Source organism: Branchiostoma lanceolatum, chromosome 14, assembly GCF_035083965.1.
Source record: "Branchiostoma lanceolatum isolate klBraLanc5 chromosome 14, klBraLanc5.hap2, whole genome shotgun sequence".
NCBI classification, from domain to species: Eukaryota; Metazoa; Chordata; class Leptocardii; order Amphioxiformes; family Branchiostomatidae; genus Branchiostoma; species Branchiostoma lanceolatum.
Window position 1 is genome coordinate 8,861,262 of NC_089735.1, and position 25,783 is coordinate 8,887,044.

At 43.2% G+C, this 25,783-nt stretch overlaps 3 protein-coding genes across 3 annotated transcripts; 1 reads left to right on the forward strand and 2 right to left on the reverse strand.

The window, feature by feature from the left end:
* Positions 1–241: 241 nt before the first annotated feature.
* LOC136448516 (uncharacterized) lies at positions 242–7,184 on the reverse strand. Its single transcript, XM_066448104.1, has 10 exons — positions 6,153–7,184; positions 5,793–5,879; positions 5,425–5,540; positions 4,350–4,904; positions 3,766–3,957; positions 3,275–3,313; positions 3,035–3,111; positions 2,413–2,806; positions 1,894–2,070; positions 242–1,744 (listed from the first exon to the last, which is right to left on the reverse strand). The coding sequence occupies exons 1-10, from the start codon at positions 7,070–7,072 to the stop codon at positions 348–350; spliced, it is 3,954 nt and encodes a 1,317-aa protein (XP_066304201.1). The 5' UTR covers positions 7,073–7,184; the 3' UTR covers positions 242–347.
* On the reverse strand, positions 7,152–17,708 carry LOC136448706 (uncharacterized). Its single transcript, XM_066448344.1, has 16 exons — positions 17,257–17,708; positions 15,867–16,032; positions 15,352–15,511; positions 14,862–14,934; positions 14,131–14,342; positions 13,328–13,543; positions 12,739–12,876; positions 12,315–12,463; positions 11,859–11,980; positions 11,145–11,293; positions 10,558–10,746; positions 10,178–10,354; positions 9,599–9,769; positions 8,582–8,758; positions 7,746–7,977; positions 7,152–7,161 (listed from the first exon to the last, which is right to left on the reverse strand). The coding sequence occupies exons 1-16, from the start codon at positions 17,331–17,333 to the stop codon at positions 7,152–7,154; spliced, it is 2,418 nt and encodes an 805-aa protein (XP_066304441.1). The 5' UTR covers positions 17,334–17,708.
* Positions 17,709–20,129: 2,421 nt separating this feature from the next.
* On the forward strand, positions 20,130–25,428 carry LOC136448131 (TLC domain-containing protein 4-B-like). The gene is made up of 6 exons (XM_066447287.1): positions 20,130–20,430; positions 21,351–21,440; positions 23,092–23,150; positions 23,495–23,592; positions 24,423–24,496; positions 24,967–25,428. Exons 1-6 carry the CDS (start codon positions 20,294–20,296, stop codon positions 25,265–25,267), a joined length of 759 nt encoding a protein of 252 aa, XP_066303384.1. The 5' UTR covers positions 20,130–20,293; the 3' UTR covers positions 25,268–25,428.
* Positions 25,429–25,783: the final 355 nt, after the last annotated feature.

Consider the following 25,783-nt stretch of genomic DNA (forward strand, 5'->3'; position numbering starts at 1 on the left):
GTGCCGTCTTGGACGTTTTTTGTCATTTTGAAGCGACCGAAAGCCCGCCCTAATCGTCCATCCAATGCGTCAGAATAATCTGAGACGCCTTGGACTTGTGTCATCCTTCTTAGCAGGCTCTACAAGTGGGGCTTGGGGGGGGGGGTATAAAGCTTAAGAATTGATAGTTCTTTCTTAGTAAGATCAATACGTATGTTTTTATGACAGAGAAAATAATAGAAAAAGCCATGAGCCACACAGATTGTGTATGAAATACAACCGACGTTTATTGAATGTACGACGGTATCCATTTACAGGACTGGATTAAACGTTAAAAATCCCATGTGCTGATGGAACATGGGTTTGAACTATGACGAATTAGGAAAAGTAGATATCTTCATGGTGACGTCAGACAGCGAGACTGGTGGACCCTGTTGCAAGCAGACATTGTACAGCCCAAGACCTTGGCGAACTTCCTTGTAGTACTGATCGTGGGTTTTCCAGTACTTCTTTACACCGTTAAGAATCACGCTTGAGCAGCTGTTAAACCACCAGCCACCTCTGAACTTTTCTGCACAGTTGTAGCTTGCCAAGTCGTGGTCTCGGTCAAATGTCGAGAAAGCCATTCCCGTGACGTTCTTTCCCGTGGATCGAGTGTTCAAACAATCGCTAGTACCCCTTAGCCTGTGTGCCAGGTGCAAGCGGTAGCTGTCTCTCTCGTTATTCACCTTGAAGGAGGAATATAAGGTGTACCCGGAAACCCCCGTGTAGCCCTTGAAATCTATCTGGAGCGCATACTGGCCCTGGTTGGTCAGAGCGTATATGTTTTCCAACCCGAGCCACAACTCGTCCTCAAGGTCACCGAACCCCCTCTTATAGTCCTCCCAACCCCGGGTGAAGTTCACCGTGCCTTCCTTGGTCCGCCGTTGGATCACAGTCCAGCCTTCCCCCGAAGGCTCCATCTCGCAGAAGACGGAGAAAGGTGCGGTTGCCCCCCGAGGTTGAATATGGTAGACGCCGCTGGCTGTTTTCCCATCGCTGCGGGCGTGGTCACAATCCCGATACACATCAGGGCGGTCCCTTGCTTGTATCTTGATAGTGACTGTACTTAGAGACACTGGGGGTCCTTGTTGTAAGCAAACGTTATACAGACCCTCCCCTCTCCCTGTTACTTCACGATACTCTTCATGACCATTGTATTCCTTAATGACACCGTTGAGCATCAGTAGAGAGCAGCTATTATACCACCACCCTCCTTTCAACCTCTCCGCACAACTGTACCCAGCTCTGTCGTTGTCCCTGTCTATGGTGCTGAACGCCATCCCGTTTAAGTCGCTCCCGGCTCGCTCCATGCACGAATCGGCTCTTCCAGTGAATCCAGACAACGTCAGGCGGTAGTTGTCATCTTCTCCCGCCACTTTAAATTCATCGTACTCGTACGATCCTCGTAGGCCGCCGAACGATTGAACTTGGATCTTGACCCTGAAGTCCCCCTCCTTCGTGAGTTGGTGTATCTTTTCGTTTCCGAGCCAGTATTCTCGGGAAATGACGCCGAAGCCGTACTTGTAGTCTTCCCACCCCCGTGTGAAGTTTACGTTTTCGGTGTGCTTTCGCTGTTGGATGACGGTCCAGGCGCCATCACCGTCTTGTAAGTCGCAGCGGACGGGGAAGGGCTCGACTGTGTCCCGCGGACGGATCCAGAACACTCCGCTACTCCGCTCTCCTGAGCGTTTCACGGCGTCACAGTCTACGTACAGTTCGGTATCTGCAAAACAAACAACAACAACAACAACAAAAAAGTATGATTAGTTTTTACAGAAAAGACACTTGCTAAGATCATGTTTCAATGCACACTGCTTGGGCACGTTTTGAGAGATTACATTCGTCAGTTCGCATGGTGACGTAAAGCCTCACCTTGAGCCTCTGGTTGAAACTTAATCCTCATCTCCGTGGTCTTAAGTGAGAAATGGTAGTTGTTATCCCAATGCGGCCACTGCCACCACACCAGTCCGTCAGGGTGCCGTGTGTGCGACTCTTGCGGGTACCATCGTCCGTTCAGGTTTGAGGCGTAGCAACCATCGTACCACCATCCTACAGGTACCAAAGAAAGTCACATAATTGTTTGAAGTAACAAACATATAGAGGCGTATGGAAAAGGGGTTTACTTTACTCTAACACAAGGCTGACAACTCAATTTTCGACCAGTCCTCTGGTCTTTTTCAGAATAACCGAGGACCCAATTGTTCAAGATATGTCACATTCCGGAAGTGTGACTTGAGCATCGGGTCAAAGGTGGATGGAAGTCTGTAAAGCCCCCCGTCTCATATCTAAAAGGTCAGCAACATATTGAATGATTATCTACGCAGTCTGTATACTTTAGATTGTTGATAATTGCATTGAAAACTGGAACACAAGTGGCTAATTAATCCCCACCTCCTTTATTCGAGGCCGCACAGTTTGTCACGTGACCATCATTGTCCCTGTCCTTGGTGCTGAACGGTAGGTTGCCATGGTTACTTAAGGAATCCTTCGCCGTGCCACTGTACTGTCCCAAACGTAGTTTGTACTGGTCTTTCTCTCCAGCCATGTAGAACAGGTCATACTCTGCAAATCCTTCATTTCCTTGGTAATCAACCAAGTCGACGCGGAGTTTGTATACGCCGCGTTTGGTGAGCGCATGGATCTTCTCGTTCCCAAGCCACAGCTCGTTCCCCGGGTTTCCGAATCCATTTTTGTAGTCTTCCCAATCGCGGAAGAAACTTTCGGAGCCGTCCTGTCTTCGCTGAATCACCGTCCATCCAGCACCGTCAACCATACGGCAGTAGACCTGTATTATGTAGGAGTAACATGTTATTTTTTCTCGATACAAAAAGGCGAAACATAGGCTATCCTTTCCCTATAAAAATAGATAACAGGGGGGCTGTACAGTTCTGTGTGTGAGAGTGTGTTTCCTCGCTAGACACTCGAGAAAGGCTAATAGAGTACTGTCCCATGTGACCAATCGTTTAGATTAAAATATGCGATTCTGAATCGACTGTGAGCCGAATCCGCTTACCTGGAATGACACGCCTGCTTCTGGCTCAATTGTGTAGACGCCATCTTGTTTGTGGTAATTGAAAGCATCAGAACAATCTGCGGAAAAAAAGATCATACAAATCAAACATATGTGCAAATGAATAAAGTAGTAAGCCTATAAAATCACATCAATACAATCTTTTATTGAATTCCCAACACATACAATGAATGCCGCATACGAATCACGGTTCTGGTAGTGAATAAAGAGCAGGTCACATACCTTTGCACACTTTTCCTTTACACAGTTTTGGTAGACTCTCTGAAAACGAACATACATCATCATGTAGTTAAAATGTATATCATTTCACAAAATAAAGCAAACATAAAACGAAATTGCTATTTGATTCAAAATAGTACATTTACCAGGGATCCCTTTGGTACGGGAAGTGTTGCCCGCCTAGGTAAATCAGATCACTCCTGGGAACTTAACGTGGGGGGGGGTGTTAGTTACTTTGCTCTCGGGCGGTGCACAGAAAGTACGAAATGGAACGAAATGGAACGAAATGGCACATCAAAAAGTGCGAAATGAATGCACTTTCTGTAGTTCCGTTTCGTTCCATTTCGCACTTTCTGTACACTCTCGGGCACTGTTATTATCAGAAATATAGGCTGTCAAGATTAACATCTAAAGCTATGTGAAGCTGGGCGGGTGCAAAACACCCTATACCGTACCCGTGGGATTGTTACTCTGTGCAGCAACAACAGTCTCACCTTTGTCAGGCAGACCGGCTATTTCTAAGTCGTACGTGACCTGGTGCCCAGCGCGCCAGGCGTACAGCTTCCGTTCCCGATGGTTGTACGACAGATGTCTGATGTCACTGGTCACAGTAGGGAACGGCAGGTCGGGAGCACCCTCCTGTCCGGTCGTGGTGTTAAAGGAGTAGTCGACCCCTCGTTGCCGAACTGATACAGAAACAACAAGGAAGACGATTGAAAATGTGAATAAAAGTTAAGCTTGAGACAGTCGTTGAAAAAAGATTTCGATTGTATCGCGATTCGGTTTTGAAAATGGTATAATTATTCCCCATGCACCTACATGTACATCAAGTTAATCTCAAAATTTAGGTCCACCCTAGCCTGCGGGTGAGATATGCGGTATAGGGCCGCGCTCATCACAGTTTCCTTGAACCTTTCGCCACAAAACTTTGAAAGTACAGCTAGTACAGCAGGTACAACTGGTAGCATTGCAGGTACAACTGGTAGCACCGCTAGCTAGTAGTTGACTACAGGAAGTTAGGCAAAACACGGACAAGAAAGTCGCAAGGAAAAACTCTGAAGACGCAAAATGTACTTGCCGACCGTGTAGAGCACTCCACATATCATGAAAGCATTGGCAGCATTTCTCTTCGTGTACGTCGTATTCCACGTTTGGATGATTGACAAGTCCTCTGGATTCAGGCGACTCACCACAATACGGCCGCCATTTTGGGGCGTGGCGTATATTACCCACAATCCTTTCTCGTCCACAGCAAAGTCTATGTCCGTGAGAGCCTTTCCTTGATAGTGGTACGTGTTCGTGCTTCCAGCGTTTTCAAGCACCCTTTCCACCGTAGCCCCTGTCTTTAGGTTCATCTTGAACATCTTGTTGCTGTGGCGTCTTGTCGAATAGAAGTTGTTGTTGTATATAGCGTGACCTGTACCACAGGCAGACACTTTGATGGTCTTACGTAGACGGTCGTTTTTAAAGTCGTCCAAGTTTCTGTAAACCAGAATAGATCCTACGTAGTAGTTGTTCATGTAGTAGATGGTGTCAGGGTCGCCTGTGGGATCCTTCATCCACGCCCCCTGGTTAAAACCAGACGTCTTATGGTCGACTGGATTCTGCACACTCTTTAACTCACAGTTGGAGCCTGGATATGGAATAACCATGTGATATAGTCAGTGTCTAATGGTATATGTTCTGCTATTGCCATCATTGAATTAACTGGCAACGTTCATTTCAGTCAACGTTGAGAGAAAATTTATGCCAGCCTAAGCTTGCTGATCGTCAAATAGTTTATTTCTTATTCCACAGAAATATCGACCTTCTCTATACTTGTTCTTGTCAGTGGATTAACACTGCGTTCAAGTAGAAAAATACTGTCTGTGCAAACAGTACTGTTCCACTGAGTATTGTATGTAGTGTTTTACATGACGTAATTGCTGTTACCACCGCCAAGTTGGTGTTCCTGTTTGTATTTTAGTGATTCATACCACAAACGTTTCTGGACGTTTAGAGATCTACTGACCCATCACTGTCAAATGTTTGCAAATTGACGATAATATCAGAAGAATCCTTCAGCTATAATTCATTAATATGCAAAGAGGGACACCAATATGGTGGTCAGTGTCCATAGTATATCCTGCCAAAATCTCTCAGGAAGTACCCACCGCCAGACTCTCCTTTACACTCTTCAGGAGCCGGTGTTGGAGTAGGCTCGCCTTCACCCTCGTCTGGGAAACTGGCAGGGAGAATCTTCATTTCTACTTTCTTAAAGGAATAGTATCTATAAAAAGATTTGTGATAATGCAATGTTACGTTCTGTTCAAGTTCTATGGCTGACTTTTTGAAACAAACGGAATAGATTCTGCATGGCAGTTGACTAAAGTTAATTAATTTACATCTTTACATATTCTACATATTAACATATTTCTTTATTCAAAGAGATGGAAATGCGCCCAACCCAAATGGCTCAAACCATCACGACATTATTTTCTTGAGAATAGAATACACATTGTTGTTAAGGCATACCACTCACCGATCCTTCCATGGCTGCCAAAAGATGCCCCCGTGAACAATTGTTTTTGGCTCTTCTGCGTAGTATTTACCGTTTAGGTTTGATGATCTGTAAATAAATATATGTTTTTCCAAACGAGGCAAAGAAAGTTCAAAAGTTTTTAAAATATCAACATTATTGAGACATGATAGAAGAAAATAGACTCTTGATCAGGTAAATAATATTAGTGGTCTGGAATCAGTGAAGATTTTCTCGAAATTTCTAGTTTCAGAACAGACAATGATTAAGGTTGATTGGGATCATCATACAGAAATGCAATTGCATGACATTTTCTTAACGCCTGGGGAAATTTGTTGTGAAATGGTATATTGTGATGCTTACCCGCAATTGCTGTACCACCAAGCTCCTTTAAACTGTTTTGCACAGTTGGATATAGCGTTGGGATCATTGTCCCTGTCCTTTGTGCTGAACTGCAACCCGTTGTTGCTCACCTTGCGTGAGTTCAGCATGCCGTCTCCTGCAGTTCCACTATACTCTGCCAGGTGGAGTCTGTAGTTGTCTTCAGGGCCAGAAATTTTGAATTCTCCGTATTCTGCAAACCGTTTTTCGCCATTCCAGTCTTCGATGTCGATTCGTAATTTATACGTTGTTTGTCCTCCCACTAGATCGTAGATGTTGTCGTTCCCAAGCCAGTACTCCGCATGCGCGGCGCCGAACCCTCTCCTGTATTCCTCCCAACCTCTTACAAGATTGAAGTCTGTAGAGCCGTCCTGTCGCCTCTGGATCACCGTCCATCCTCCTCCACTTGTCGCCATATCGCAGTAAACCATGACGCCGTCGCCAATGACGTACACGCCACTGTCCTTCTTTCCTTGGTCGTACAGCTCAGCGCAGTCCTTTCCACTTGCAGTTCCTCCAGGTTCTGCCAGGCGGCGTAACTTCAAGGTCACCTTTTTCAGAGAGTGTAGTTCAGGGTAGCCGATCAATCTGAGTGGGAACCAGAAGATGCCATTTTGCTCTCCCGTGTATTCCCCGCTTTCTTTGTAGATGCCGTTCAAGTTGGCCCAGTTGAGACACACGTTGCCAAACCACCAGCCAGTTTTCTGTACGCTTGCGCAGTGAGAGCCCTGTCTCGCTCCGTGGTCCTTCGTCGTGAAAGGTTGATCTCGGTCCAGCTTCGTCATGCCGTCTCCGATGTTTCCCGAGTGGTTTCCCAGCCGAAGTTTGTAGTCGTTGGCTTCGTTCTCTACTCGGAAGTGTGAATATTCGGCGAAGAACGTTCGCCCGTCGAAATCCTCCATATCTATTCGCAGTTTGTACTTTGCTTGGTTGGTAAGGTGGAAAATATTGTTGTTTCCAAGCCAGTACTCACCGGCCACATCACCAAAACCTTTTTCAAACAAAAAGGAACCAATTATGTTAGACACAAGAACATGAACTCTTTTCACCTAACATAGCAATAACAAGATTTTTCTGTTGATTGAATATCCCTCTGAATGCATGTTCTTGTCTAACGCATTATTTCTCATACATTTTATCATAATCTCATACATATCATAAGTATCAATTTACCATTTAACACTCTATCTGAGCAGCTAAAAGTCTCGAGCTCTTTTCGGCGATAAAATGTTATCCTATACTAATACTATGGCACGATACCCGTAGACTCCTACTTGTCCAAAAGAGTAGGGGTGACCCGGTGTGCATTGGACTACTACTAGAGCTCGGTTAAAAAACAAGGTTCACTTCAGTTTGGGATTTCCTGATTCATCTTATCATTAATTCTAGCGTCAAAATCGCCTATTTTAACATTAATGATTTTTCTGTAAAAAAAGTGTAGTGTCTCTGTAATATGCTAGTTCAATATTTGAAGTGCGCATGCGCAGTGTGATGCATTGTGGACAAGATGTAAAAGTTGTAGCTCGCTGGGAATGGCCAGGGGCCTTCACATTTGACACATCACCTAATGCGCACTTCAAATCGCGAAGTAGCTTGTAACTACCGTTCTTGAACTCCTGCCAGTTGCGGAAGAAGTCGACGGAGCCGTCCTGTCTCCGCTGGATGACTGTCCAGGCGCCGCCATCGTCCTCAAACTCACACCAGGCGCTGAAGATGTCGTCCGAATCACGAGGCTGAATGGAGTAAACACCGGGGTCCATCTCTCCCTGTTCGTACCAGTCGGTACAGTCACGGGGGAAGTCGCCTTCTGTATAACAACAACAAATATTACATTAACGATTAAATCTGCTGATGTGTAAAAAAAACGTGCATAATCACGAGCATTCTTCGCAGACGATATGCCGAGTTACATACCAATGCAGGAACGGGTTCGTGAGTTGTAGCTGCGGACGTGCACACAAATCTATTTACAATACTTCTTCTCGGAGTAACAATAACAACAACAACAAGAACAACAATGATCGAGCACTGACTTCAGTGACTAGGCGGAAATCTTTCCAGTAGACGGGTGGCAACTACGGACGTGGTTCTTAATATAATGCTTGAGTTGATGGGGAAAATCATCTAACTGACAAAAAAGGTAACCACAATGTTCCTTATGTAGGGGATGTCAACAGTACATGTTATACTGTATTACCATTACAAACAAATAAACAAACATGCAAACATTTTCAAAAAGCCGATGGGCTAGAATCTCGTTGCTTCGAACATGGTCTTCTTCGTCTTTCTAGCAATCCTGTCTACCAGCTTGTAAGGGAAAACTTGAAAATAAACTTTCAAAAAATTGATTGAAAATAGAATTTGAATCTTCTTGGAAGATATCATACATCGTTCAAAATACGTTTCTTTACCTTTGAGCTCACAAATCGGCTCGTCCCCAGCCCAGACTCCGTCTTGACACAGAATGCTTTGCGGCCCAATGATCTCGTACCCAGGAGTACAAGTAAACATGGCCCTGTCTCCGGTTTGCCTCCCCGACACTTGAACCGCGCCGTTCGCAGGAGCTTGGACAGGCGGACACAGCACCTCTAGAATAGGAAATACCCTTTAGGCCATGTTGATTTGATTGCATGGATGACATCCGCGCGCGCATCAATTTCTGTCCATTTCCAAAAAAGGTTTCTACCACACTGTAAATCGTGCGAAGCAGCTACAAAATGAACAAATATCTGCTGTAAATTGCAAAAAGATATTTCGGAAAATTCAAATGGATACTAATGTCGTAGAATGCCAAAGTCAAAGAAGAAGATGTGAAAGAACAAAAATGAAGAATCCATTATTTGGTAAACCTTTCTCTGTGTGTCATAGTCGTTTGTCCAACCTTCCTGACCACGTAGATTTCGGGATGTGGCAATTTTTTTGCAAAACTTTTTCGCACGCTCGCATCAGTTTTGGGGTTCCCAGAGGATGCCATCCATATAATCAAACTAACATGGCCTTACATTTACATGTTCTCGGTAGCCTAATCAAATCGCGCCTCCTGGCGACAATCTGTGGAAAGGGCTCTTATGGTCCCGAACAGCGAGAGTTTCTGCTACACGAAATATTGTTCTCAAAACAATGATTGTAATTTAAAAAAAATACTACTGGCTACGATGCTGGAAACCACCGACATACAATACAGCACTTTGAGATATAACAGCTCACATCCGCGCGGCTATGAACTAACATTACGAGCAATTGAGGGCTGCTACTTATTTCATTCTTTCTCCAGAACTTTGACGAATGTTTCTTCATAGTCTACCATTGGAGTGCAACAATGGACCTATATCACTAAAATATGGCATCTCCGTGAATCTTAGGAAAGATCAGACGATACAAGAAATAGTTGTTTTCGATGATTATGAATAAACGGTATCTATGGCTACCTCGTTTCTCGCAAGCTGGCTGCCTGCCCGTCCACTGTCCGTTGACACACTCTCGCATGTGGGGCCCGGCTAGGTCGTACCCTGTCGTGCAGGTATATGTCGCTAGGGAGCCGTGTGTTCGGGTCTCAAAACGCACTTGGCCATTCTCGGGACGGTTTGGAATGGGACAACCTAGTTTTGTGTAATATAAAGAAGATGGAATCATGAGTATCATTTACACATCTGCGCTTTTTGCAATGTTGGCGGTATTTCTTCTATATGAGGACAATAGTGCTTTTTTTGTGTATTATCCAGCGCGCTACGTGTCAAGATGATCCCCAGTTTGTGTCAGTTTGCATGTTTTACGAACCACTGCGAACTAACAATCATTAGAACGGAATCTTTTCACTGTACGAAGTTCATTTTATAAAAGCTCCAAGAGACAGAACTGACAAATTTCACAGCTTGAAACCGCATGTATACACATACGTGTTAATTTTACATCGCCGCCATAGCGTGACTATAACAAGAAAACATATATATAACATAATAGATTTACTGTTTAAGCTGATCAATGAAGATGTATGTTACAGTACTAACCCACGGGTTCACATCTGGGCTCGTTCCCAACCCACTCCCCGTACTGACAGACACGACTTCTCGTTCCCTTCATCTCGTACCCAGAGTCGCATGTGTACGAGGCCACGTCTCCGTGTCCTCGCCTCGGTATTCGTACGGCACCGTTTCTCGGGGCTTCGACAGGTGGACACTGTATTGCTACATATAAAGGCATCGTTGTATTAGTATTCTGCTTCAGATTGCGTACATACACATGACTGATCCCAAATATGCAAATGAAAAGTAATGATGCAGAAACTCTTATGTTTCAGTGTCGTTTCATGGCGATGAATCGCCAATCAAAACGCTCCAATGACTTGTGTACGTTTAACGATATATTTCTAAGGGAAACAAGAACTGACCAGTGCATCGTGGTGGTTCATCACTCCATCGCCCACCCGATTCGCACATGCGCACACCGGTACCCTGCAAACGGTAGCCAGCGTCGCAGAAGTACCGAGCTCGGGCGGGGGTGGCGCTGCTGTCAATAACCACCCTGCCGTTTGCGATGGCACCGAGGTTCACGCACCCTGCGTCTTCCTGGTCACTTTCTGAAACAAAAATAGTTTGTCATTGTATTAGAGTGTATACTACATCTGTAAATAATTTATCGGTCGAGGAGATAATACTTAGAGCGTTTAAGTTACTTTACTTGCTGTATTCAATTTTCGTACATGAAGCAAAAATCTCCTTTGCTCATGAATCGTGATGAGGGGGGATACAAGCTTAGTCACATGTGAAAATGCATCCTCCCCACTGCAGCGCCACCTAGCAGTAGGAAGTAGAACTAGTCAGCATTGTCCCAAGTGACATAGCAGAAAGACTACCGAAAAGTTAGCAGGTAACTGGCATTGCTTGTGTATAGAGAGCCTTTATTCCAAAGTATACAACTTTGCTGTGAAATAGCTAGATTGTTAGTTGTTTCGAACTGAGGAAAATGGCTGTACACCTTCTACTACAGTAGCTTGTATCCAGGCGAAGAACTTGTGAAGTCGTGTGTACACTCCGAACTTTCCCGCCAGTGCACAGCCGTCTCCCCAACTCACCACGCCCAGCAAGTACTCACGGTCTTCGTCAAACACAGTGAAAGGACCTCCACTGGAACACAGTACAATCATATGTCAAATCATGAATGTAACATTTTGCGGCAAGATTCTTTTCTTCTGAAAAATAATGTGTATACAACATAGCTTCTATTTAGGTATGGTATAAACGCCTTTCGGAGTAACACACCAAATTCGCAAGCACGCTGCGCGACATCAGCTGGTCATACTACTCTGAACGACCTGTCATACATATAAATAACCTTTGAGCATCTAACATCTAACTCTCATTGTGAAAATGAAATACACTGCTTTTGATAGAATTCGTCAGAGTACTGTTATCCCTCTTTCCACTGAGGCGGCCAATATTGAGCAACCAAGACCAACATTAGTAGTTCAGACAAATTTTACCAATGAAAAAATATCTTGTAAACGTCACTGTGTTTTGCTATTCACTTTTACTTCCTGTTTACTCTTACATTATGGATCATTATCCAACAATAAAGACGAAGGTTACACACACCCGATTTTGGTCGCTTATGACGGTCTCCATCCAGTGGAAATAGGCCTTAACCTTCCCCTTCAACTCTACCCCTGACCATATTTGGCGTTGTCCTTACCTGTCCCCGTCGCACGCGTCCTCTCCCCCTCCGGGCCGACCTGCGCAGAACATGTTCCTAGTGACGTCATACTGTGGGTGAGCCTTCCGACAACGCCCCTGCGACACCCTGGGAATCAGCACCTACGCACGATCGTTAAAATATGAATATTCAAGACTTTTTAAACAGTGTAATTTTATAACATGACGGCAGAATACGAGAGTTAAATAACAAACCATTGAAATAAGTTAATTAGTAGATTTCACATAGCCGTATTAAATAACAGAGAGTGTCAAGGAAAAGAGTCTAACACAGGAATTAGACTTACATAATTTTCGGCTAGTCTTCTTCAGGATATCAAAAGACCTAATTGCTCAGACCACGTGACTACGGAAGTATAACGTAAGCAACGGGTCTAAGGTGGCAGGTAGTCTGTAGCGCCACCCGTCTCGGTGCAACAGAATATACGTTTCTCACCTTTTTCAGTACATTGGAGTAAGGTCCCCCTTCCACCACACGGCCCCATCCCGACACCGTCCCCGCAGACCCCGGTCGGATAAGCCGCCTAGCACGGCCCACAGATGGCAAGCATACGGGCAGGATGTAGTCTGTGTACAGTACCCTCTCTGAAAAGTACAACGGTTCAAACAGTTGGTGGAAGGGCAAAGTTTAGAGACGTTTGGAGAAAAGTGCGTATCCGAAATGATTCTAGCTCTCTGTAAACTACGAACGCACTGGCAAGTGTATATTCACGTCACGTGTTGGAAAATCGACGTTGTAGTTTACATCTTGGATTGATTTCTATTGCATACATATCCATGGTTACACGAAGAAGAGATAGCAGATGAAGCATCAGAATCCTGTGGGTTCCGCAATGGCACAGTGCAAGAGCGTCTCCTACCTGTTAGGCGTATAAGTGCAAGATCCGCGTCGTATGTGTCGTGGACAAATCCCTCGTACACGATAACCTCCTGTACTGTGTAGGAGCGCTCGTTCTCCTCGAAAACCCCGCGCTTAGCCACTTGTTTTCCCAGGCGAACTAGTATTTAATGTAAAAAAATGTGTTAGTATTGACATCACAGTTCCCATAAGACACAAATGTCAATTTTAGAGGTAGAGTAACCAGTTATGTTACCAAGCAAAAAGATTTCCCATACTAGATCTAGACGTCTTCTATCTTAAGATCATGAAACCTTCATATATAAAACAATATTTTGAATAGTTGGCGTTAAGAAGATATTTAGCTAGTCTTGTACTTTATACTTGAAATCTCATCAAATAGGTTGCTAAACTTTTTTAATCCTTGTCGTGTTCCATTTGTAAATATGTACATAATGTATTGTCCTAATGCAAGTCAGCCTTCCCAAAATATGGCCGCCATGTGGGCGACAGTGTTTGAACTGAATAAACCATTTGATTTATAGTGAGATTCTACTACATCTATGGCGTGTATTACTGTATCTATAATGTTGATAAATAAACAAGTCTACCTATGAAGTCGTCCTTTGTAACCTCCGCCTCTATAATGCAGTGAGCTGCAGTGACGACCCATTGAGAGTTGACCAAAGCGCCGCCACAGAAGTGCCTGTTTCTGCTGGGCCTGAGGTCCCACAGCATGGCCTGCCACGGGATGGTCCCGGGATCAGCCTCCGTCCCGCCAACAATAAAACCTTCCGGGCCCTTTTTGTACACGGGGCGACCGCAAACTGTGTAAGAAGGAGGGGGGATACACGTTTAGTCACGTTTGGGACCGCATCTCTCTGCAGCGACACCTAGCAGTGGAAATTGGTATTGAGTTAAGTAAGTCAGCAGAAGGACTACCGAAACATTGACAGGTTGGTTGCACGAAGACCTTTGTTATCTTTAGAAAAACGAGCAGAATATTGACTACAGTTAGCTTTTTAGAGCAAAATTACACATTCGTCTAGCACAGCAGGTTTAATGGAGTTCTACTAAACCTCCTTGGTCTAGCTGATCATCCATTGGAAATCTAAATAACCGATCCGCACTGTTCCTAAATGTAAAAACAAATACGTTAACCGCACTGTTTCTTACGTAAAAAAATACGTTACAAAACACGAAATTAACTGTCAGATCATTCATAAACTGTTCTTACAGTCACATATGAAGAGATAAAATGGTTTAAACAACAAACGTTTAATTTGGTGTTCGTGGTATCAGAAACGTTAGGAACACTCTTTCTCGCGTTCGTACCAAGTTTTGCCTCGCTGGTACAAAATCTATACATACTGAATGAACCTATTCTAGATAAAGTCTAATGTCGTCTACTTACCCAGTTCAGTGTCCACGTTAACAGCTAGCAAGGCATGCACCACCGCGGTGTGTTCCCCGTTCCGGACCTGACAGGTGTATCGGCCCGTGTCAGCCACGGTGGCGGAGGTGATGTGCAGGTCCCCCCGATGCTGGAACACCCGCTGTCCGTCTAGAAACATCGAGCTTCCGTCCTTCAGCCATGTTGGTTGATTGTCACCAGTGACCTTACACCTTCGTTGGGAAGGGGAGAAAACCTTTGTATTTTCGTATGGTTAAGTCTCCAATAGTTCAAGGTTTATGTAGTTTTATCATAGTTCTTACATGTATATGCGTTACTGACATTTCGTGACATCTGTCCAATACGTACTGTTTTTGTATCAATACAGATATACAGGGTATGATGGACACTGTCCATCATACCCTGTATATCTGTATTGATACAAAAACAGTACGTATTACACCTACCTATAGTAGCGACATTATACATGCAGTATACAATGATACACATATACAGTATATATGTGAATACGAGGTATCGCATCCCTATATTGCATGTACATAATATGGCATGATCATTTTTTTATCAAACGTAATTTTCTCTTATTTTCCGTCAAAACGTTGCAGCCACCTCACTAAAGCACCTTGAACAATAACCAAACTGGGTAGGTCTCTCTCTTGAAAGTACATTGCAAAAAGACAAATTTAGTTTAAATCTATTTCTGATATCTTACAAACTACAAGTAGACTTACCTGAAAACCTGACGTTCAGCAAAGTTGACAGACGCGTTCTGAGGTCGCTCTAGAAATTCAACTTGCTCTTCTTCTGTAGTGTTTGTTGGGCACATGTACATTAAATATACTGTATTAGATCAAACATAACGATGACAAACATAACAATGATAATAATACTAATGATACTTGTTTATTGAAAAAAAGTTGACTTAATACATACAGAAGGACCCTGGAAACGTATAGCCAACACATTTTGATATACAACGGAAATCGTTGAAATGACATTTTAAACATCGCTTATTTGCGAGAAACAAAATAGACATTTGATGCCTAAAAATAAGCTTAGAAAAAGAAGCATTTGAATACTTAGAGTGCTGCTTGTAGGAGTACTTTAAACAAACGTTTTCTTTTAAAGCACTTGTAACAATACTTTTCCCAGCATGTGTGTTAACTATAATTTTCAAACGTTTACACGGACTAACAAAAACTTATTAGTAAAGTTTATGACCTGATTTCAAAGTGAGCTTGGCATTAGTACTGATGACGTCACCACCCAACTCCAGCTGACAGGTGTAGGTGCCGAGGTTGTCACGTGACACCAGCACCAAAAGGTTCTTATTGGCCAGAGGGAAAATTCCAGTCTGGGAGGAAGTAACTCTCTGGCCATCCTAGTTGAAAATAAAAACAGGAAACATAACAACGTTTGAAATGGTATGTCTATGCCGTGCTGTGTAAGACAGGAATTCTCTAGAGGTACAAAATAAGTTTCATAGCTGTTGAAGGAGTTATCATCCAAATAGATCCATTTTTAAAACTCTACAAGCAGATACAGAGTCTGATTGTGTTCTATGCGTTTTTTGAGGCACTTCACTTTTGTATGCCTTTCTAGTGGTCCGTAGGTATAGCAGGAAATTTCCTTGTGTATAAAAAAAAATGACTATTTTTTTAACACTTGGTGGCTACTAGTACTTTGTAATGTACTGTGAAGAAAGCTTTAGATCGTTAAAAACTTCAGTTGAGTACCTTATGCCATGTTAAAGTTGGCTGTTCGCCGTTGGACTCCGCAGAGCACTGGAAGATAACAGTGTCTTCCAGCTCCGCGGAGATACTGACAGGGCGCTGGGCAAAGGCGAGCGGCCCCTGGCGGCGCACTCGGTAGTGCAGTTCCGTAGAGTCCATAGGACCGAAGCTGTCAGGATGAAAATGACGTCATGTGTGGAGAAATCAGTAGTGTACAAACGTTTGGTATTTCCTGAGTTATAGTCAGTCAAGGAACTGTAAAAAGGGTAAGGATAGGGGGAATTCCTGCTTGGTACAAGGATTGATTCGTCACTGGTGGCTTCCTTGGCTTTATAGGGAGTAGCAATAGTTTTATTTGAGAAAACACAAGAAGGGCTGCAGTACATGACTTGTAATGAAATGTTGATACATTTTTTTGTCTCGGGTAGACGGTCGCATTTTCCTTACAAAATGGAACTGAATTGATCCTTATGATTAATTTCCTAAATGTTAAACTCAGGATCTTATGCATAGACGTATGAGCAGTGTGCTCAAATTGATCGCACAATGTTCTTATGCTTTATCGATTGCGTTTTTATAATCAATAACAAAGTGACAAGGATCGCTTACAACTTAGATGTATATCTGTCTGTCTATTAAGGACATCAAAATGACTTAAATGGCCAGAGAATTTAAAGAGAACGGATAACTTGTTCTTAAGATTGAAAAGTAAACCCCACTGATATATTACTGAACAAGATCTACGCGCCATCAAAAAAGCAGGCCATGACCATATCATGTCCAGAATACGAGATATGAAAACCAAAACTTCTGCTGCAGTACCATAGACAGTTGCAAGGGGGTCTAACTTGTACTTCATGTTGCAAATATTTACCTACATACATACATACATACATACAAACAAACATACATACAAAATAAAGAGATTAAGTCACAACTTCTCGAGATATGCTGTCTACAAACGAGTGAACAAACAAGTAAACAAACATACAAACAGTGCCAAAAACACAACCTTCTGGAGACCACAAGTGACAAGTGAATTGTAGTGGAAAACAATCGGATGTACACGAAAAGTTATGACAGTACACGAGGCTGCTTATCAACACATTGGAAAACGAAGGGCCAAATCATTAATTGAAAGAAAGGTCGGGTCCCTTTTGCAATCAATGATTCGGTCCTTCATGTTCCACCGTAGTCTCGTGTACATTCATTACTTTTTGTGCACATGCATGAAATCTCTTTGAGCCCTTTGGACGTGTGAAACGGACAATCCCTTAGCATCCAGTTCGCATAAGCTTTGAGTACAAGAAACACTTGAAATGTAACTAGAATTTCATTATGCTTGAGACTGACAAGCCAATGCTAGTGAAGAGTTCGGGACAAGTTTACTTACCGTTCTTCTGCCGTACTCTCGGCCGTTGACCCCAAAACAATGAAGACTGCTGCACACAATACCAGGGTGCTCTTCATATTTTCCTCTCTCCCTCCCTTATACCTACCACGTATTGGGAGAGGTGCTACAGCATAGAATAGGAAAGACAATCTGCCCTCGTTCACGATTTGTAGAGTTCTAGAGCAGGGGAACCGACGCACTGCTCAATGTATAAAACTCCGAAAACAACTGCATCTGATGGACCTCGGACCGGAAGTGAGTAAAAACAAATCACGTCCACGACAGGAAGTGATCGAACGGTGGCAGAGGTGAGGGTTGGACGTGTAGGTTCTGGGAAGGCAGCAAGAAGCTATAGATGATCATAGATGTGACTGGCAGAATTTTCAACCTACCTCTCATGGGAATGAACTTAATTATAATCTCCAAGCAGATGTATGGTTTGATTCAGTGTTTTATTGGCATACGAGTGTTTTAATTCACCAGGTTGTATTCCAGCCAGTAGGTACCCATGTGGGTAATGAGGCTGTTATAACGCACTCGAGGCACCTCCTCGAACACGGGACCCCCATTTTTCGTCTCTTCCGAAAGACGGTGCAGCGCGGCGTTATCTCCAAGTAGATGAGATTTGGGTTTTGGGCAAATGGTCAAACCCGGAAAACTACTGGATCATGGAAAGACGTGCAAAACGCGGCAAAATCACGACTGAAACGCAGGGCCTGACCCTACATCTGTTGGAGATTCGACTCACCTTAGTACCATGGGGTGTGCATGGGGGCCTGCATGGGGGGACGGTGTAAAGCTAGATTCGGTACTGTAGGCTGGCTTCGCTTTAGACAATTTTCAGGCGCCCATTTGCACTGTACGCAGCTGTCAGGCTACGAATAACGTGGGATTAAAACGGCTGATTACGCTCTATGTAAGGGTCCCAAGATTCCCAACATATGATCAGACGCTACAATTTGTCGGGGAAGTCATCGCTTGTTCAAGGGGGTGGGGCATGCGGTATTGTACGGAATCTTGTCCACATTTCATAATCGTGTATGTGGGACGGCAAAAGGTCAACGTGATCCAATATTACCTCGTACAAATGTAGTTTTTATAGTCTCCGCAAGGAGGCACTAACCACCTTCATGGTTTGTTGTCAAAACAATTTCACCTGTGGGCCTTGTTTACTGCTGACCAAGGACATTTCACAGAAGTTCTGTCACAAGAAGATATTCTAATTTTCACTGAAGGCATTACACGACACTGAATGTAATTTTCATGGTGGCAGGTCAGTCAAGCTAAATTTCTCGTTCTCAAACATATGTTTTTGTTTCTCGCAATTCAAGAGGATGATTTGAGTAAGGATACGTGTCGTTGATTTTCAAATCTTTATTCTGAAATATGTTATTACAGCATAGCATTTACACATATAGCGATGGCGATTTGTGTTCTGAGTACTTTTTTCGGTGTTTTTCTTTTTCTTTGCCATAAACATTTGGTTAAGATCTTGTTGTAATATTCATCCATCCATGCATCAGCATACGAAGCTAGAAAAAAAGGGGTCTGGGTCTTAATAATAAAACTAACAAGATTGGCAACATAAAAAGATGCTGCCATGGCGACGGTGATCTCTGTTAACCTTTTCGTTTTTAGCCCACATGCAAATAAGGACCTCGCATAAATTGTATCAGTCGATCACCTTCTCTACCAAATTAACACAAGTTGTCCAATGTATGAAAATCTTGTTTTCACAAAAAAAGATATTGTACCATTTCCTCATAAATTATGTAAATGAGGCCCACTATGCAAGATTTGTGTCTAATAGTGGCCACATTTACTTAACTTCCAAATGGTGCAAAAATGAAATTCCCATCATTTACCACTATGGATTTATAGTATTTTGTCATCAATTATGCAAATTAAGCATTAATTTGCATAATTGATATGTTTCGATATTTATCTCTTTCTCAGTTACATATGTCATGTGTTTGAGAGTCCTATAATAGAATGAAGCTGATTTATTAACTGTCCTCATTAATTATGCATATCAGATATTGATTTGCATAATTGGCATATGATTATGTAAATCATCACTTAAGCTATCTACACACCCAAAATTATGATGATCCGTCATCCCCTTCTTGCGTTATTCTCTTTCAAAGTTTGAGGCAAAATCAGCTCCTGCAGTTCCAGAAAAAGCCGCTAGGGGGTCCAAATCTACAGGACATATTTTCCTAAGAAAGAGCTATACACCACTTAAAAATCATGACTATAGCATGTTCAGAAGACGAGATTTGACAAGTGCAAGTTCCCCTGCAGTACCATAGAAAGTCGCTATGGGGCCCAAAATCCAATCATTACAAGGTCTCCCACAGACCTACCCACCTACAAAATATGAAGACAATTCATCCAGGCATTCTTGAGTTATCGTCCCATGGACCTTCACATTCCTGTACAATTCCTAGAATTATTGCAATCTGCACACAATATAGTAAAAATTTGGCTCGCTCCTGAGGCGTCGCCAAAAACCTTAAGCTGCCGACAGTATCTTTTCACGAACTTTCTTGTCCCTCAAATTCTCATTTCAAGACGACGGTGTTATCCCCTCTGACAGAAAAACACAAAGAAAGGAAGGAAGGGAGGAGGACAATACAAACAAACAGAGACATTCGATCATCTCGGTATCCATTTCTGCAATGGCAGGTTCCTAAATTGTCCTGCTGCACATCAATCAGGACATGGTCGCCCAACATGAATGCATTAGCCCTAATCATCATTTTCTCAGGCGGATTGGGCGACAACCAACCGGACAGCCTGGTCGATCTAATTACCATACGTAGGGGGCGGTCTTGCTTTCGAGTAAATTACTTCAGTTGCTGAGACGTTGCCTAGACAAACTGGTCGATTGTGAAAACATTTCTATCGAGTCGTACTTTGATTTTAAGCAGCACGTCGTTTTGTGTTCACGCTGTAATCGGTGGTGCGTATCCTATCTCACAGCACGACGCTGGAGTATATTCCACAGTCCACGTGGTAGCTTTCAGAAAGAACCATGTACCCTGCCATCATACTTGTGTCCTTCGGCGTCAGTTGGGCGATACAGGACGTTATCGCGCCCGTGTTGTCGGCCAAGATGTCGTCTGCGTACCGCAGTCTTTCTCCAAAGGATAGGGTTGACTGGAACAACAGGTAAAATGCCTAATTCTTGTACAAAAACAACGAACTGTAGATCGTGCATATATGCATACAGACAACAACTGTGACCTATTTTCGTGAAATGACAGTTGTATTCACGCATATATGCATCATAACCTAGGTTTTCTTTAGCTGTGTATGGTATTCATTCGGTTGTGTAACAGCTGTAAGAGTAGAGCCCAATATCCGGCTGTTGTGTAACGAGCGACTTGCCTGTTTACATAACCAAACCGTGAACTCTCGTGACCTACGAACTGGACACGCGTCATTCTCAAGCATGGTGTACGTTGTTGGGTGTCCCATATGGCATTGAACAACTATCGACTATTGCTTGTGTATCAGTATCACTGTATGTAGTTCAGGACAGCACATTTTTATTCTTTTGGGTTTTGTATTCTTTGATGCCCGTGAGAAGAAAATGGAGACGCTTTGTATGTGCTTTGCGTTGCGAATCTAGGTCACGATACTGTATTCATTCCGTCTATGTGCGATGTTGGGCAGGGCAAATTATTTTCCGGGTTTATGTTTGCTAGAACGGAAAAGCGTGGGTACCATCCGGTAGATAGTTTACGTTCCATATAGTATGGGGTTATACCAAGAAGGTTTTTAACCTTCTTCGTTATACTAACAAGGACGGTGCCTAAGCCATGGCTTATCACAAGGCAACAAATGCGTATCTTGTCATGTTTGAATAATTTGTAAACACTCGGGAATTGTTTTCTTACCGACTTTCCTTGTGTTAATTTGATCGTACCGATATTTCTTAAATGTCAAAAATTAGATATGTAGGGACAAAAAGTAGAATAATCCCAATACCCGTGTATACCCATATCATTATTTATTCACACGCCAGGTATGTACGATATAGGATGCGAGATTAATTCTGTTCATGTGAACGTAACCAAAACATGCAGGCTCCTATCTTCTTGTGCCTCCATCGTGTTGGGAGCTCTCGCCGTGTACGGTTTCCTGAGGGACAGCGGACTTAAGCCGGATGTTGTCAGGTAGGAAACGATAGTCCTTATTACTACATACCACGGAATTATGGGTAACACAGGAGCAAGCGGCACGTTACCATGACAACGCGTATCTCGCGCATGCGTACTGTTTGCCCATATGTTACCATGGTGACGCTATCCAGAGATCTCCGTTTTTACCAGTACGCGAAGGTATCCGGAATACTTGTAGCATGGCAAATGCCTTCATCAAGCTATGAAATATTGATGATAATCAAAACTGGTACAGATTTGTATGTGATTTCTTAGTAAGGGTTATAAATGCATGGTTTTGCTGCTCTATCTATGAATCCGTTGTCATTAATTCCACAGCTGCAGAGGACATCTATGTTGCGCTCTAAAAGAGGTCACTTTGAGTGTAAAACACATGTTGATTCGATCACGTCAAATCGATACTGAATGGTTACGGTAATTGAAAGCGTGTGAAAATGATAGAAAGCCCATTGGAATGATAAGCAGGAAATGTGTAGCCTCTACCAGGCTCCAGAGGCGGCTGGAAAGAGTAGAAATTGGTAGCCTCCGTTGCAGTCCTTTCCCCGCAGCGTTTTTTATTTATTTATTTATTTATTTTTTTTGGGGGGGGGGGGGGGCGCCGCGTATCTGCTTGGGATTCCGTATCCGCCGTGCCCCTTAGCCTGTATTTACACAAGCTCTCAGCCGGAGGTTACTGACCCCCACCCAAGGCGGTTACGGAAACCGGCTGGACACTAGGAGCGTGATTCGTCAGGCTACCGTGCCCCTGTGTCCGCTATAGACCCTGGACAGCGGACACATTGGCCAAATAGACGAATGATATGCGAGAGGAGTTAGTCCACTATAGGGGTACAGTTTGCAAATTGTACCCCTTCAGCGGACTAACTCCTAGGATCCTCTTGCATACTACCTCTTGCATGCTATCTGTCTATTTGGCAAATTTCTACTCTTTCCAGCCGCATGTGGAGCCTGGAAGAGGCCAGGAAATATGAATGGAAGGATAACTTGAACATGTGATTATACCTTCATAAGGCAATCAAAGTTGGCAACAACGTGAGTTTTACAGGAGTAAAGGGTTGCCGATATTTTGAGAGGCAAATACAAAGCGTGCTATTCTAATCCACCGTTAATCGCAGCCGACCCGCTCTAAATTAAGTTATCTTAACCTTATTCGTGAAGTGCCATTGGTCGGCTGTAATTTTACGTAGCAAGATACTGTATTTTTTGTTTGTTCCGAATTATCATTTGAGTCTCGAATTGATTGGCGTACCGTAGTTACCACTGGGACATTCTTTTAATTCCGTGGTTAGCGAGAGAAAAAGGATGAACCAGCAGCAACTATGAAATATCTATTGTATCAAAAATACCAAATTGCGTCCGGTAGCGTCTAAGTTTCGCAGAATAGGTTTTGTCAGACACCCCGTGAATAAAGTGGGACAATCCAATAAACTCGTTGCCCAAACCTTTCGCAAGAACAAGTCAATTTTTTTAGCTTTTAAGTCCCCCTAGATCTACCGTTAAACGTTGTCATGATCCCCCCATGCAGACCCTCCTGGTGTATGTACCACCACGTTGACTAGTATCAAAGGCCTTTTTCTGACCGAAAATGTGTAGAGAAATCGGAGAAATCAACTAATTGCATTTTGTCCTCATGCTTTCCATTTAGATACGAGTCGCCCTACATGAAAGTCGCCTGTGCAATAGTGGTGGGGTACGCAATTGCAGGTGAGCATGCGCACTAGACATTCTGTCTGTTATTCTCCAAGCAGATGTTGGGAGGCAAAATCCTTACGTTTTTGCACCTTTTTTAACAGGAGCTAGAAATACATAACGATTTTGCCTCCCAGTATCTGCTTGGACATTATCTGTGTATATTTTCTAATATCTAAACATGACTATTTTTTCCTAGAGCCATTTTTAAAATCAGATAATAATTGATGCGTGCGTGAAAGAAGTGACGCCCAGCTGCACTTAAGTGAGAATCCGCATGGTGTCATTTATACAAGAAGGTCGTCATCAGACTGCTGTATGATAGAAATCTGTCCTGATTACCATTGGTTACTTCACAGATCTGATCATCATCGCGGTGCGTTACAGACACCTGGCCACGCCCCTCATGATCCTGCATCACGTGATCACGGCGGCAACATGCATCGTTTGTGGGTTGGTACGTAATCTAGCGTCATCATTATACGTGTGTTCGTCACACCGTTCTGACACACGTCATCAGCCTGGCGGTTAGCAATTTATCATTACAGATATGTGTATGTTGAGATGCTCTAGGAAGTACTCTCCAAGCAGAGGATGGGTTCCGGCAGGTTTTTGACGTGTTTTTAGGCGTTTTTGTCGGCCTTTCTACTTTTTCATTTTTTTTTGTCTCTATAAACCTATTTTGGGTTTATAGAGAAAAAAAAAAAATGAAAAAGTAGAAAGGCCGACAAAAACGCCTAAAACACGTCAAAAACCTGCCGGAACCCATCCTCTGCTTGGAGAGTACTAGGAAGACCATGAACAACAACTAGTAGACTTGGCAAGAGCCACTATTAAATAAAACTAAAAGACGTCGTTTGAGGCTTGTAGCTATAACATCGTTATACATACCTCCACTAAGGAGGTTACGTTTTCGGTAGCGTTCGTATGTGTGTGTGCGTGTGACTGTCTGTGTGTCTGTCAACACGATAACTTGAGGAATGCATGGATGCATTGTCTCGATATTTGGTATGTAGGTAGTTCTTGATGAGACCTCGAATGACTAGATGCTAGAGCTATATATTTATTTTTAAGCTATGATGTACTGAATCTCGCAATCCAGCCCTTTTGGGCTGCAACGAGAGTTCAATCAATAAACCAGTCTTATATTTTGGCCCCCTAGCGCCTCGTAATTGTACTACAGCGGAACGTCTGGTTTTGATATCTCGTGTTCTTGACAAGCTGTGGGCACGATTTTTGGACGGTGGATAGCTCTTGTTAAACACTGATACCCCTTTCTTTCCGTAGATGAGTCCTCTCGCCCACTTCTATGGTAACATGCAGCTACTAGCCGAGTTGTCCAACCCTCTACTACATCTAAGGTAAGCGTGAGTTAAAACTACTTTAAAAACCTGTTCCAGATAGAATTTTTTTGGAGATATTGTGAACACCCTTGCCCTCGTGTTTTTGAGGCAACACTGTCATTCTTATCATGTTCTTTTATTCATCTACTTATATTTTCATTTCACACCCTTACCCCCCTCCCCCATTCTTTCATGAGGTACCAAATTTGATGACATTGCAACTCCAGCGTTTACACCCACATTCCAGTAGGGCGGCGACCGCACTGCGACCTAAAATTTGACAGATCATTCAAGGAATTTTGTAGCTAAAAACGCTTACTCTTTCTGTGTTTTGTTGTCTTTTCAATTTCAATTTTGAAGTCAATGGTTACGCAAATCCAATTTAGGTCACAACGCAATCGCCGTCTGGTGAAATGGGGACCTTATACTCATCTTTGAATGTACCAGGTGCAAAATCTATATTTTTACTTTAAATTCTGTATCTACAGACGCCTGTTGACACTATCTGGGTGGTCCTACGCCTCCCCTCCTCACGTTATGACCAGCTTGGCGTTTATGACGACGTTCTTCCTGGTACGGGTGGCGACCATCCCGATCTGCTGGTACGGCTGGGTATACCTGCTCATGCCGCAGCCGGAGTACGGTCGTGCCGAGTACGCAACGGCGTGGAGGATCGCCATCGCGCTGGGCATCGTGCTTCACGTATTGTACTTATACTGGTTCTACACGATATGCCTAATGGCCAAACGGTCTGTAGAGTCGTTACGAAAAGAGGTGAAAAAGAAGTAAAACAAAAACAAACAAAAAACATCGATAGTCTCGTTTGCCAAGCGTTGGTCCGGCCATACCGACAAAGGCGCATTTGAAAACTGCTGGTTGAATAGCCCGGAACAATGCCCTGTGAGTGAGGCTACTGACATAGTATACAGACAAATAAACGGGTAAATATATTTGGGTATATTTTAGTTTATATTTATGATAGTGGAGTAGAGACAAAAACACAATGTAGGGGTGCGATAGGTGTAAAAATGATTGATTTATCGCTGAATAGTTATCTTGTTGATATCTTATATCTCGTTGAGCACAGACGGCAATTATATATATGACAATGTTACAGCCCCAAGTTGTTGTTTTTCAGTAAGGACGTGTTTATTTGATTATATAGATGCCAGCCTCTGGGAACCCCAAAACTGATGCGAGCGTGTGAATAAAAAAAGAAACGAAGTTGCCTTCATTTTGAAATCTACGTGGTCAGGAAGGTTGAAAAAATTACCACATATACAGAGTATGGTTTGCCAGGTAATA

Coding starts and splice junctions, on each gene's coding strand:
- LOC136448516 (XM_066448104.1), bottom strand. CDS start 7,072: ATGGAGGATTTCGACGGGCGAACGTTCTTCGCCGAATATTCACACTTC. Junction 5,880..6,152: donor TGGTGGTACAGCAATTGCGG/GTAAGCATCACA, acceptor ATTTATTTACAG/ATCATCAAACCTAAACGGTA. Junction 5,541..5,792: donor TGGCAGCCATGGAAGGATCG/GTGAGTGGTATG, acceptor ATCTTTTTATAG/ATACTATTCCTTTAAGAAAG.
- LOC136448706 (XM_066448344.1), bottom strand. CDS start 17,333: ATGAAGAGCACCCTGGTATTGTGTGCAGCAGTCTTCATTGTTTTGGGG. Junction 10,355..10,557: donor TGAACCACCACGATGCACTG/GTCAGTTCTTGT, acceptor CTTTATATGTAG/CAATACAGTGTCCACCTGTC. Junction 9,770..10,177: donor GCCCAGATGTGAACCCGTGG/GTTAGTACTGTA, acceptor ACACAAAACTAG/GTTGTCCCATTCCAAACCGT.
- LOC136448131 (XM_066447287.1), top strand. CDS start 20,294: ATGTACCCTGCCATCATACTTGTGTCCTTCGGCGTCAGTTGGGCGATA. Junction 20,431..21,350: donor AGGGTTGACTGGAACAACAG/GTAAAATGCCTA, acceptor CAAAACATGCAG/GCTCCTATCTTCTTGTGCCT. Junction 21,441..23,091: donor CTTAAGCCGGATGTTGTCAG/GTAGGAAACGAT, acceptor CTTTCCATTTAG/ATACGAGTCGCCCTACATGA.